General features: G+C 44.5%; 1 protein-coding gene across 1 annotated transcript; it reads left to right on the forward strand.

Moving 5' to 3' along the window:
* Positions 1 to 8,671: 8,671 nt before the first annotated feature.
* Positions 8,672 to 9,640, forward strand: LOC119284030 (sphinganine C4-monooxygenase 1-like). The gene is made up of 2 exons (XM_037563333.1): positions 8,672 to 8,675; positions 9,165 to 9,640. Exons 1-2 carry the CDS (start codon positions 8,672 to 8,674, stop codon positions 9,638 to 9,640), a joined length of 480 nt encoding a protein of 159 aa, XP_037419230.1.
* The last annotated feature ends 3,623 nt before the right edge of the window (positions 9,641 to 13,263 follow it).

Genomic DNA, 13,263 nt, shown 5'->3' on the forward strand with positions numbered 1-13,263 from the left:
GACGGGGACGACGGGGACAACGGGGACGGCCGGGGCGGCGACGTCGACGGGGGCGATGACGTCGACGGGGGCGGCGACGAGGGGCGGGGACGACCGGGGTCGGCGACGAGGGGCGGGGACGGCCGCGGTCGGCGACGAGGGGCGGGGGCGGCGACAATCGGGGCAGGGCTGCGCGACGAAGGGAGGAAGAACAGAGAGGGAAACTGAATTTTTTTCAAGTGTTGTATATATAGGATGGACCTTTAGTACCGGTTGGAGCCACCAACCGGTACTAAAGGTCTGTTTTGGCCAGGCCAAGCGGCGGGAAGCGCACCCCCTTTAGTACCGGGTGGTGGCTCCAACTGATACTAAAGCCCCCCCCCCTTTAGTACCGGTTTGTGCCACCACACGGTACTAAAGGTGGTGCGCTGGCGCAGTGCGATGCGGCAAGTTTAGTCCCACCTCGCTAGTCGAAGGGCTACCGCACTGGTTTATAAGCCCCAGTGCGGTAGCTCTCTCGAGCTCCTCTCCTAAGCACGCCTACTGGGCCTACCAATTCATTGCTGCCATGTGGGCCTACTGGGCCTTTGCGGGCCTGCATCCTGGCCCAACAAAAGGTTGAGTTTTTAGTCGTATGCAGGCCGCTTTGGCCCAGTAGGCGGGCTTTTTTTATTTTCTTATTTTTTTTTGCTTTTTTAATTGTTTTATTTATTTTTGAGTTGTTTTTTGCTGTATTTAGAGTTTCTTTGTGAATATTTTTGCTTTAGGTACAAAAATTTACAAACTTTGATCTGTTAGTGCCGGTAGTTTTCAAATTTGAATAGTTTAAATTTTGAATTATTTGAAATTTATGTGAATCACTAGTTTGTGAATAACTTAACTTTGGAAAAAGATTTTTCAGTGATTCTTTTTTCTTATGTTTAATATTAGTGTGTTTTATCATTATATTCAATTTGGTAATGCTTAGGTTATTTAAAAAATGAAATACCTTCGTAACATTTCAGTTTTCATCGGAAACCCTGATACTTCGAAAAAGATTGTCCATTTTGTACACGAAGTGTATCTAGTTTTTGCCGTAACCCTCTCTACTTTTTTGCACATGCTATTTGTATGAAATTATGATACCATGCCAACTTTCAACCTTTTCTGAGTTCATTTCAAAAGCTTTTCAATTTCACGGTTATTTAGCTGGAACAAAAGTCAGTAAATGAATGAAAAAGAATTTGTTTGCACATAAAATTTCTTCGCGTTTCAAATGCCAAAACACATAATTAACTACCCTAAATATTACAGACATTCCCTCCTGGGTGTGAAACACAGAAAAAAGTGATGATAGTGAAGCCGATCACATCCCAGATATTTGGGTGTGAAACTTTTTCTTCTCGTGTGTCCCTTTGCGCCGTAGCCAGGGAAAATCTTCATCATTTAACTGGATGCTCGGGTCAATATTCACTGTGAATGGAGCAATTTCATCAAACTTTTCATAATCTTCTGACATGTCTGTCTTGTCATCCACTCCCACGATGTTTAGTTTTCCTGAAAGAACTATGTGGCGCTTTGGCTCGTCGTATGATCCATTCGCTTCCTTATCTTTTCTTTTTCTCGGCCTGGTAGACATGTCTTTCACATAAAAAACCTACGTCACATCATTGGCTAGAACGAATGGTTCGTCTGCGTACGCAAGATTGTTGAGATCCACTGTTGTCATTCCGTACTGCGGTCTTCCGTTACCCCGCCTCGTGTCATATTGTCCCATTTGCACCGAAACAAAGGGACCTTCAAATCACCTGATCCATAGTAAAGTTCCCATATGTCCTCTATGTAACCATAATATGTTTCCTTTCCTGTGTTGGTTGTTGCATCAAAGCGGACACCATTATTTTGGTTGGTGCTCTTCTTATTTTGGGCGATCATGTAAAATGTATTCCTATTTATCTGGTACACTTTGAAAGTCATTATATTCGAACATGGTAACTGGGACAGCGAGTACAGGTCATTTTGAATATCGCCATCATTCAGGGCACGTTTCTGCAACCAACCGGCGAAAGTCCTCGTTTGTTCCCGTGTAATCCAGTCGTCAGACTTCTCCGGGTGTTTGGACTGTAGAAAATTCTTGTGTTCCTCCATATACGGAGCCACCAAGGCGGAATTCTATAGAACTGTGTAGTGTGCTTCAATGAGAGAATGCCCGTCCATACATATTATTTGATGTCCTCCTAGCGTGCCTTTTCCTTCCAGTCTGCCCTTATGCCGCGATTCAGGAACACCAATTGGTTTAAGGTCAGGAATAAAGTCAATACAAAACTCAATGACCTCCTCATTTTCATGGCCCTTCGAGATGCTTCCTTCTGGCCTAGCACGGTTATGAACATATTTCTTCAAGACTCCCATGAACCTTTCAAAGGGGAACATATTGTGTAGAAATACATGACCCAAAACGTTAATCTCTTTGCAAAGGTGAACTAGGACGTGCGTCATGATGTTGAAGAAGGATGGTGGGAACACCAACTCGAAACTGACAAGACATTGCAACAAATCATTCTGTAACCTTGGTATGATTTCTGGATCGATTACCTTCTGAGAGATTGCATTGAGGAATGCACATAGCTTCACAATGGCCAATCGAACGTTTTCCGGTAGAAGCCCCCTCAATGCAACCGGAAGGAGTTGCGTCATAATCACGTGGTAGTCATGAGACTTTAGGTTTTGGAACTTTTTCTCTGCCATATTTATTATTCCCTTTATATTCGACGAGAAACCAGACGGTACCTTCATGCTGAGCAGGCATTCGAACAAGATTTCCTTCTCTTCTTTGGTAAGAGCGTAGCTGGCCTGACCCTGATGTATGTCGTCTTTTCCGTGCATATGTTGCTGGTCCTCCCGTGTCTCTGGTGTATCTTTTGTCTTCCCATACACGCCCAAAAAGCCAAGCAGGGTCACACAAAGATTCTTCGTCACGTGCATCACGTCGATTGCGGAGCGGACCTCTAGTTTTTCTAATATGGCAGGTCCAAAAATATAGATTTCTTCTTCCACATGGGTGCGCGTCCGTCAGCGTCCTTCGGAACAGGTTGTCCACCAAGACCCTTTCCAAAGATTACCTTCAAATCCTTGACCATATCATGTACATTAGCACCAGTACGGTGGCGAGGCTTCGTCCGGTGATCCGCCTCACCTTTGAAATGCCTGCCTTTCTTTCTTATGGGATGTCTGCTCGGAAGAAATCGACGATGTCCCAGGTACACATTCTTCTTACAACTATTCAAATATATACTGTCGGTATCATCCAAACAGTGCGTGCATCCGCGGTATACCTTGTTTGTCTGTCCTGAAAAGTTACTGAGAGCAGGCCAATCATTGATGGTCACGAACAGCAACGCCTTTAGGTCAAATTCTTCCCCCATATGCTCATCCCACGCACGTACACCTGTTCCATTCCACAGTTGTAAGAGTTCTTCAACTAATGGCCTTAGGTACACATCAATGTCGTTGCCGGGTTGCTTAGGGCCTTGGATGAGCACTGGCATCATAATGAACTTCCGCTTCACGCACAACCAAGGAGGAGGGTTATAAAAACATAGAGTCACAGGCCACGTGCTATGGTTGCTGCTCTGCTCCCCAAAAGGATTAATGCCATCTGCGCTTAGACCAAACCATACGTTCCTTGGGTCACCTGCAAACTCCTCCCAGTACTTTCTCCCGATTTTTCTCCACTGCGAACCGTCAGCGGATGCTCTCAACTTTCCCTCTTTCTTACTGTCTTCTGCGTGCCACCGCATCGCCTTCGCATGCTCTTTGTTTTGGAACAAACGTTTCAACCGTGGTATTATAGGAGCATACTACATCACCTTGGCAGGAATCTTCTTCCTGGGACGCTCACCCTCGACATCACCAGGGTCATCGCGACTGATCTTATAACGCAATGCACCGCATACCGGGTAAGCATTCAAACCCTCGTAGTCACCGCGGTAGAGGATGCAGTCATTAGGGCATGCATGTATCTTTTGCACCTCTAACCCTAGAGGGTAGACAGCCTTCTTTGCTTCATACGTACTCTCGAGCAATTCGTTATTCTTTGGAAGCATATTCTTTATCATTACCAGCAACTTTTCAAATCCCTTGTCAGATACACCATTCTCTGCCTTCCATTGCAGCAATTTAAGTGTGGTGCCCAACTTTTTTTTGTCAGCTTCGCAATTTGGGTACAACAATTTCTTGTGATCCTCTAACATGCGCTGCAACTTCGTCCTTTCTAGATCACTTGCGCAGTTTCTCTTTGCATCGGCAATGGCCCGACCTAGATCATCAGCGGGCTCATCTGATGCCTCTTATTCAGCTTCTTTCTGCATTGCCGGCTCAGCTTCTTCCCCCATTGTTGTATCATCGTATTCAGGGAACCCATGGCCAGGATAGCCGTCGTCGTCCTCTTGTTCTTCATTGTCTTCCATCATAACCCCTATTTCTCCGTGCTTGGTCCAAACATTATAGTGGGGCATGAAACCGGACTCAAATAGGTGGACGTGAATGGTTCTTGATGTAGAGTAACTGTGACCATTCTTACAGCCAGCACATGGACAAGGCATAAAACCATCCGCCCGCTTGTTTGCCTCAGCGGCAAGCAAAAAAGTATGCACGCCATTAATGAACTCGGGAGAGCATCTGTCATCATACATCCATTGTTGGCTCATCTTCATTACACAACATCGAATAGACCAAATTAATACAACTTCATACATAAAGTTCATACATAAAGTTCATATACAACACTTAATTAAATGCAACATACAAATAACTCTCTAGCTAAAGAATTTAAATGCAACAACAAATGCGATGAAGATCACAATTAAGGTAACAATTGATCCAACAACATAATGATACCAAGCCACACTATCAATGACATATTTTCTAATCTTTCTAATCTTCAACCTCATTTTCTCCATCTTGATCTTGTGATCATCGACGACATCGGCAACATGCAACTCCAATTCCATCTTCTCCCCCTCAATTCTCTTCAATTTTTCTTTCAAATACTCGTTTTCTCTTTCAACTAAATTTAACCTCTCGATAATAGGGTCGGTTGGAATTTCCGGTTCACATACCTCCTAGATAAAAATATCTATGTCAACTTGATGGGCATAATTTGTCATAAACACGAAATGCAACAACTAGTTTTAAAAGAAAATATAGCACATCTGAATCATAACAAGGACGAGGGCCGACGGGGACGGATACCAAAACCATGGCACTATGTATAACAAACAACGTACGTGTAAGATAATTAATTATACGAGTAACTATATATCCAAATCACATAAACATCAATTTGGTAATGTAAAACATTCATGAACAAGAGCCTCACCAGAAGGTGGTGCCGGTGACGGGACGGTGCGGGCGATCGACGGTGGTTACGACGGAGATTTAGAAGGCACTAAGTAAACCACACCTACATATGCAAACTAAGTGTTATTTTTGTGCTCAAATTGCATATAAATCAAATACTAGCAAATATAATTATTTCTCCAAAATTAATCACTATACAAAGCATTGCAAGAGCTAATCTAGCAATGAAAGTTGAAAGGACAAAGTTGCTAACCTTTGTGATCATTTGCATGGATGGGGGCCTTCAAATCTTGACAAATTTTGGGCAAAATTTGTGAGGAGCTCGAGGAGAGAGGGGGAAGAACAGAGGAAGTGAGAGGAAAGGGGAAGAACAGAGTGGCTCGGGGGGACGAAGGGTTTATGTACGTCGACCTTTAATACCGGTTCGTGCCACAAACCGGTACTAAAGGTGCTGGACGGGTCTCAGACTGACAACACCCTGCCACCACCCTCTTTAGTACCGGTTCATGGCACCAACCGGTATTATAGGTTCGCCACGAACCGGTACTAATGAGAACGGCCGGCTAGCCGTTGGAACCGGCACTAATGGACACATTAGTGCCAGCTCAAAATCCAACCGGCACTAATATGTCTCATATTAGGTCCTTTTTCTACTAGTACGAGTCGCGTTCGTAATTATCAAACATGTCGGGTGTTGTAGTGTCGATCTCTATAAGGACCGAGTCCCCGTGGGCTGCGATGATCTGCGAGCGGATCTGGGCGCCGTCAGGCAGGCCGGGGCTGTCGACGCGCAGGCGTGACACTGCCGGCGGCGCCGCGAAGTCGAAGGAGACGCGGACGTGACGACCTCCGGAGGACAGAGCTTCCGCCACGGTCTCGGCGTCGGGATGATCCCGACGGCGGGATCCTTGCTGGCGCTGAGTGACGAGTGCTGCTCTGGCGTCGGGATCCTCGCAGAGCATGGCGTCGGAGTCGTCCCAGCACATGTTGCTGTCGAGCAACACCCAGCGAGGTCGCCCCGGCGAAGGATCGCCGGACGATGTTTGTTGGTGATCCGTTCGGGCTTCCATCGATCGCGCGGATTTGCGGGAGATTGATCAATCGGCTGCGAGAGAAGCGCACACGGACGCCTTGCTGGTAGGGATGGCACCCGCAGGGTTTGGGTATGGGTGGAGCCACCCCATACCCTTACCCGTCGCCCGAAATTTTACCCATCACCCATACCCATACCCGTCGACGGGTACAACTTTTTCCCATACCCATCACCCGACAGGGTAAATGGGTACCCGCGGGCAAAATTACCCAAATTTGCAACACATCAATTTGAGCACTACATATAGTCATAAACAACAACTTATAATAACATCATGGTCTTCATCTTCATACATTGGGGCAGATGTATCATCGACCCATTCAAAAGGAACATCTACTTGGATGTTGGTGCTTGTATCACTGCAAAAATCAATGTTCACGTACATGAATATATCACATCCTCTATATATAAAAAACATATTTCTGCGAAAATAAAATATTTGTACTCAATCATCACACACAAAATTTCATATTTATCATGTATATCATGCATCTCTATGCAGAAATCAAGGGTAATGTGTACTGATGTACATGAATACATCACAGAACATACATACAGAACTAATTGTTGTTGGAGACAAAATATTCCATACTTAATCGGTCGCTTGCGTGCCGAGCTAGGCGTGTGTGTAGTTTCAACAAATATATTCAAATTGTAAGTGCTCGTTATCATAAAATCATAAACAAAACCGAAACTCACCTAGCCAAAATAGCATTGCTCGTATTCTTGTGCGCGAGGTGCCTTGCAGATCGGCAATTGCTAAGCAGGCTAGGGCGTCGCTGGTTCACGGACGTCTCAGACGTAGTGTTGTGACTGTGCTTCTCCTTGGACCCCGAGCATGAGGTGGCATACCTTGACGTCGGCCGGTAGTTGATTCTTTCCTGCCGCGCGGAGGTGGAAGCACCATCTGACGATAGGGTTGGGCTTGCGCTCGAGGTAGGCGTGCCATCCTCCTGGCCGTGGTGGTCGCCGAGCTGCAGCTCCACCTTGTGGTTCTCGTCCACGTGCGAGCTCTAGAGGACATGAACGAGGTAGTGGTGCGAGGCCAATAAGCGGCCGGAGGCGCTAGAGCGGTGGTAGGCAGGGGTGAGAAACGAGATCGATCTGCTGGCTGCTACGAGCCTGCGAGGTAATTCTGGATGTTAATCACGTCGATATAGCCATATAAGGAAGGAGGCAATTCTGGAAATCGATCAATCACCTAGATATGCCTTTTTAGAATCAATCACCTAGATACGTATCACGTATGGGATTTTGAATGTGGGCTTGTGGCTTCGTTGTGGGCTAGCTGCGGTATTTATGTAAAAATCGTTTAATATGTTGCTAAATAATATTTATTGTCTGTTAATCATATAATATGCGGGTCTATGGGTACATGGGTATGGGTTGTACTAAACCATACCCATACCCGTTATACCCAATGGGTTTTAAATTTTTCCTATTTGTGTATCCATGGGTATTTTTCTGACTCATACCCTTATCCTAATAGGGTTTTTACCCACGGGTACGCGGGTAATGGATACCCATTGCCATCCCTACTTGCTGGAGATCAATTGGCTGCGACAAAAGCGCACGCGGAGAGTTTTATCTGCAAATAGCTGAGCAAACCGACTTTTACTCTTCTTTTTTTTAGAAACCAAACCGACTTTTACTCTTTTTTAGAGACAAAATTCTGACTTTTACTTTGGCTATATGGGTCTCCCCATGGGTCCAGGCAGAATTTTTTTGAGACAAAAATCTGACTTCTTTTTTTTCGTCGCTTTGTGCAATGAAATGTCATACAATCGCACACAGCTGATAGAGCAAGCGACTAAACGGGCCAGCCCAAGAACACTACAAGCACTGGAGTGAGCCGAATGTACGCTGTTGCAATCACTCCTCCCTCACCAGAGCTGGGCCAAACTTGTTCTAGTAGACAGTCGGGGTCGTCGTGCTAAGGCTCCATATAACCAGCGCATCAGAACAGCAACCATCGCCGATGAAAAGAAGTATAGATCGAAAGGATCCAACATGTATACATATTTTAAATAGCGCGCTAAAAAATATAGCGAGGCCCTTCTTCAAATGCTACACAAGTTATAGCGCGCTAATAGCATGCTATATTTCAAAATAGCGTTTGCAAAAAAAAATCAAAATATCTAGAAATAAAATATTTAAGCAACTAAATTTTTCATAGGAGCAAGCAATATATGCATCTGATAAAAGGAGTGAGAAAGCTAGTGGGAGAATCTGATAAAAGGAGTGAGAAAGCTAGTGGTCATGGGTTGGTTTTGGCCTGTTGGGCCTGTTGGGCTGTGCTTATTTCAGTTTTGCATGATCTGCACGTTATAACGTTACAACGTTATAGCGTGTGTAGCGCGCTAATTACGTGATTAGCGTCGTAGCGTCTGATTTTGCCAAAACGTAACGTCTCCCCTCCAAATATGCTATAACCGCGTTATAACGGCGAAATAGCGTGCTATTTACACATGAATGAAGACGAGCAAAGGTTGGATCGAAGCAGACCCACCAAATACCAACATCGACCGAATCCCGTGAGATCTGCCAGAGACACATCTCCACACGCCCTCCAACAACGCTAGATGCATCATTGTAACGGGGGCTAGACAAGGAGAACCTTATTCCATTTATAGGGAACCGCCAGCGTCTCGCCTTTCAAAGCACGACACAAACCCTAAACGAACTCACAAAAACACCTAAATGAACTCACAGAAACCCTAAACGAACCTTATTCCATCTTCTGGGAAACAAGGGCATTACGCATGGCACCGGTGCATGCACCTCAACAAGTTCCTGTACCAGCACGTCCACTCATGGCACCACCGCGTCATCGTGCCCTGCGCCTTGGGCGTGCAATACAACCACCCTATGGAGGGCCTCCTCCTCGACACCGTCAGCAGCGTGGTCACCTTCCTCGCCCCCGGTATGTCGCCCCACGTCTCCATCTTCTTCTTGACACTCTGCACCGTCAAGGGCGTCGACGACCACTACGGGCTGTGGTTGCCGGGGAACGTGTTCCACCTCTGCTTCTGGAACAATACGGCGTACCACGACGCCCACCATCTATCGCGCGCCGGCAGATACAACTTCTGGCAGCCCTTCTTTGTGACGTGGGACAAGGTGTTTGGGACGCACATGCCCTATGTGGTCGAGCACAGGCCCCAAGGAGGGCTCCATGTGCGTCCCATGGAAGCCCTTAACTATGTATATATTGTTTTTCAGATTTGACTGTATGTCACCAATGTATTTATCCTTCACTCATGCAACCAGGATGCTACTATACATCACAAATTGATACCCCAAAAAACTTCATAGAGGAGCTTTTCTTGTTAGTGGTGGTTTGTAATATCTATCATTCGAGCATCTGAGCATTTTCTTAATGAAAATGGCATGCTTGAAGGCCCGGCAGAGAAAAGAAATGCCACATTTCAATCACAATAAGCTGCACTAAAAGAAGAGTGAAATGCGCCACTAGTCCACCAACTCAAAATGATTGCACACTTTAGGCCATCAACTCAAAAAGTAGTCAGATTTAGTCCACAAACTCGTTTATTTGATCAAATAAGGCCAAAATCGATTAGACATGAAAAAACTGACCACATGGCTGCCACGTCAGCATTCCTTGGACCGTTGTGTAACTAACTATTTTTTACATGGCCCTTTTTGCAAACTGGTCGGTTTTTCTAGCAACCTATATCTTAACTAATGGCGTATAAATAAATAAATAAATAAATCTTTACCTACTATTAAAGAAAATAGGTATTCTTGGTTTGGTTTAGTCCTTTTCGTTGATTTCGTTTGGTTTGAGCGCACGCTAATGTCTTTCGTACGATTCGCTCTACACAAGATAAGCCATCTGGGCCAAGTGAGTGTACGTTGATGGGCCTTCTATGGGCTTTTGTAGAGACCGTGAAAAATAATTGGGTCAAAATAAATCAACATTGTGGGAATTGAACAAATGACCTCCTGTCTGGCTCTTCAATGTAACAACCAACGAGCTATGCATCTTTCATGTTTCCTAAATCCACCTCACTCTTTTGCAATGATTCCCACCAGTAAATATATGAGCGGCCCAGGAATCAACCAACAGACATGTTTAGGGCGAGCTAATTAATCAAATGAGCTAATTAAAGGAAGGATAATGGACTTAAATAGAATATTTAGACGAATGTGGCTAATTAAAGAAATAACTATGGGTAAACCGGTGGAATAATTAAAAGAAAGATTGTGGGCTTAATAAATAGAATATTCAGATATATGGGGCTAAGTAAAGGAATGATTTGAAGTAAAAGGGTAGGATAATTAAAGGAAGGATCTGTAGGCTTCAACATGGTGGGGCTACTAAATTAGAGAATGAAGGGTTTGATTCCAGACTAAAACGGGTGATGACATCATGGTAATTAATTGAAGGATTATACTTAAATGGAATTAGTGGGAGATTATGCATGGCAAAGAAAATATGAACGCGGCTAAATTGCATCCTACTTTTTATGTTCATTTTGTAAAAGGATGTTGCGTTGCAACATGTTCTTCGTAGCGAATCTGATGCTATGGGACATTATGCTTGCACAAAACACAAATTTTCCCATTGCAACGCACAGGCATATGTGCTAGTAAATAAAAACAACCATGCATGTGATTTGAACCTACAAACTGTAGGCGTTGGCAACTAGCAGCTGACCATTGAAACACAACCTGACTTGTGTAATAATGTTGCATCGGACTATATATGTTATAAGAAAGTATGTGGACCGGTTAACCTTTCCATGCACCATAGCGTTATTTTTTCTTTAAGAAAGATGTTCTTTCCAAGCTATTACTGTCAAAGGCAGCAAACGAGCTAAGAGGTACTTAATAGGATTGTAAATATAAGAAAACTAGATGATGTCCCGCGCGTTGCTGCGGGATATTATAGAAGAATTTTAGGTAATTTCAACTTGTGGATGTGTTGATTCATACTGATGGATTGAGATGCAAAAAAGAAGAGCTACGACAAACATTAGCACACCGCAAAGGGAAATGGAATAAAGTAATATAAATGGCATACGAGGGTACTATAAATGGCAGAGCAGCCACCTCGCAGATTTTGTTATCATATTTAGATATGTAAATATCTTGAAAGTAAAAAAAATATAATTGTTTCCTGCCTAGTTGTGTTGTATTGAGGCGATGGCCATTTTTGAAATGGAAGCTGAGGCGAACTTTCGGAGTTGCAGAAATTTTTGTGGGACTTTCGGAGCTGCAGAAATTTTAGAAGGGGCAATCTGCATTGAGACAAACTGTGTTGCTGTCTCGAATTTGCTCCCCTGGTTCACAAAATAGATCAGGGTCGTTCCCAATCATAGTTTTTTTTTTTGAAGAGTTGATGTGTTCTTTTTGCGTCAGCGTCTATTGCTTCAATCAACAGAGGAAGCAACGTCTTGGCCCATGAGTTGGCTGCCTTCGCTAGAAGGCAAGGGGATTGTCTAACTATAACTGATGTTCCCGATGCTCTGAGACAGTCTATGGTTGAGGACTCTAACTTGAACCCTGGAAGTTTATAAATTCAGGTCTTGTTCTAAAAAAGGAAGCTAAGTAAATATAATTGAACTTGATTATACATTTGAAACATACACCTTCAATTATACAAAGAAGACGATTTGGCTTTGAAGCTATATGAAAGAAAAATTGTCAACAACATAATAACTGAAGCTTAAAATTACTTCTCAAATGCATAGGCATAAAAGACTGATCATAGGGACAACATAGTGGCCTTGTATTCTCACCTTCATATTCTCAACATAGTGGCCTTGTATAAGGGAATGGAGGGAGTACCTAAACAACACCAGAGATGGATAATGGGTATCAGCATTGCCAAAAAATAGAGACGGTATTTAATCCCATCTAGAGATGATTCAACATAAAGAGAGCACACTAACGGCTGTAAGTTTGCTAATTCAGTTTAAGCCTGCAATCTAGGAAAAGCTTACCAAACTTCATATTTGAGAGCAGAGAGCGTATGGATCTACAAAAACAAACAAACAACAAAATCGTAATGGTACAATGCATGCACAAATCCGTGATGCTGGAGACGTGCATGTATAAGATGTCCCGTACTTACCTGATACTTCGAATATCTAGAACGGGCCATGCAACTGGAATTTGGGTCAGCCTGTTCCTGCGCTGCAACTGCAGACTCGCAATCGTTCCGGAGGATCCCGTGAGGAGTAGGTCGTAGTTGCTCTTGGGGCTATGGGTTCTGATTAACGCTTAGCTGTGGCGAAGTACTGCATGGAGTTAAACGTATCGTACAATAGGGATCGAATGACAGGTGGATGCCTGGATGGCGAATGAGGCCATCCAGGGTCTGGCGAGGGGAGAATATATTGTGTGCGAAGACTGTTGAACTTCTGGGCACATCCACTCCGCTCTAAACATTGTGGTGCGCGAGGCCGTTTCATATGCATTTGTGGCCGGCAGAGTGTCCCTCAAGAAGGGTGGAAGAAGTAGTGGAGGCAATAATAGCGGCAACGGGAAGATGAGCGGATAAGCTGGAGTTCGTGCACATCTGTGGACTGCAGAAGGGCTAGCGACGCGGCGGTTTAGTCCAGCAACTGGCTAGGAGAGGGTGGGTCGTCGCGGCGGCTGCAAGAAGAGATGTACGCAGTGGGGAAGATGAACTCTCAGCGATGCAAAGCCCATGGTGCATCGAACGTCCAAAGTGGCAGTTTAGCCCACAACTTGGCTGGACAGCCCAGGTTAAAAAATGCTTCGTACAGCCAGCCCAGGTGCAAGAGAAAAAAGCCAGCCCAAGCGCAAGAAGGGAATCGAGAGATCCAGCAGTTACCGTATACATGATTCATGCATGCACG

This window comes from Triticum dicoccoides, chromosome 4A (genome assembly GCF_002162155.2).
Source record: "Triticum dicoccoides isolate Atlit2015 ecotype Zavitan chromosome 4A, WEW_v2.0, whole genome shotgun sequence".
Lineage (NCBI taxonomy): Eukaryota > Viridiplantae > Streptophyta > Magnoliopsida > Poales > Poaceae > Triticum > Triticum dicoccoides.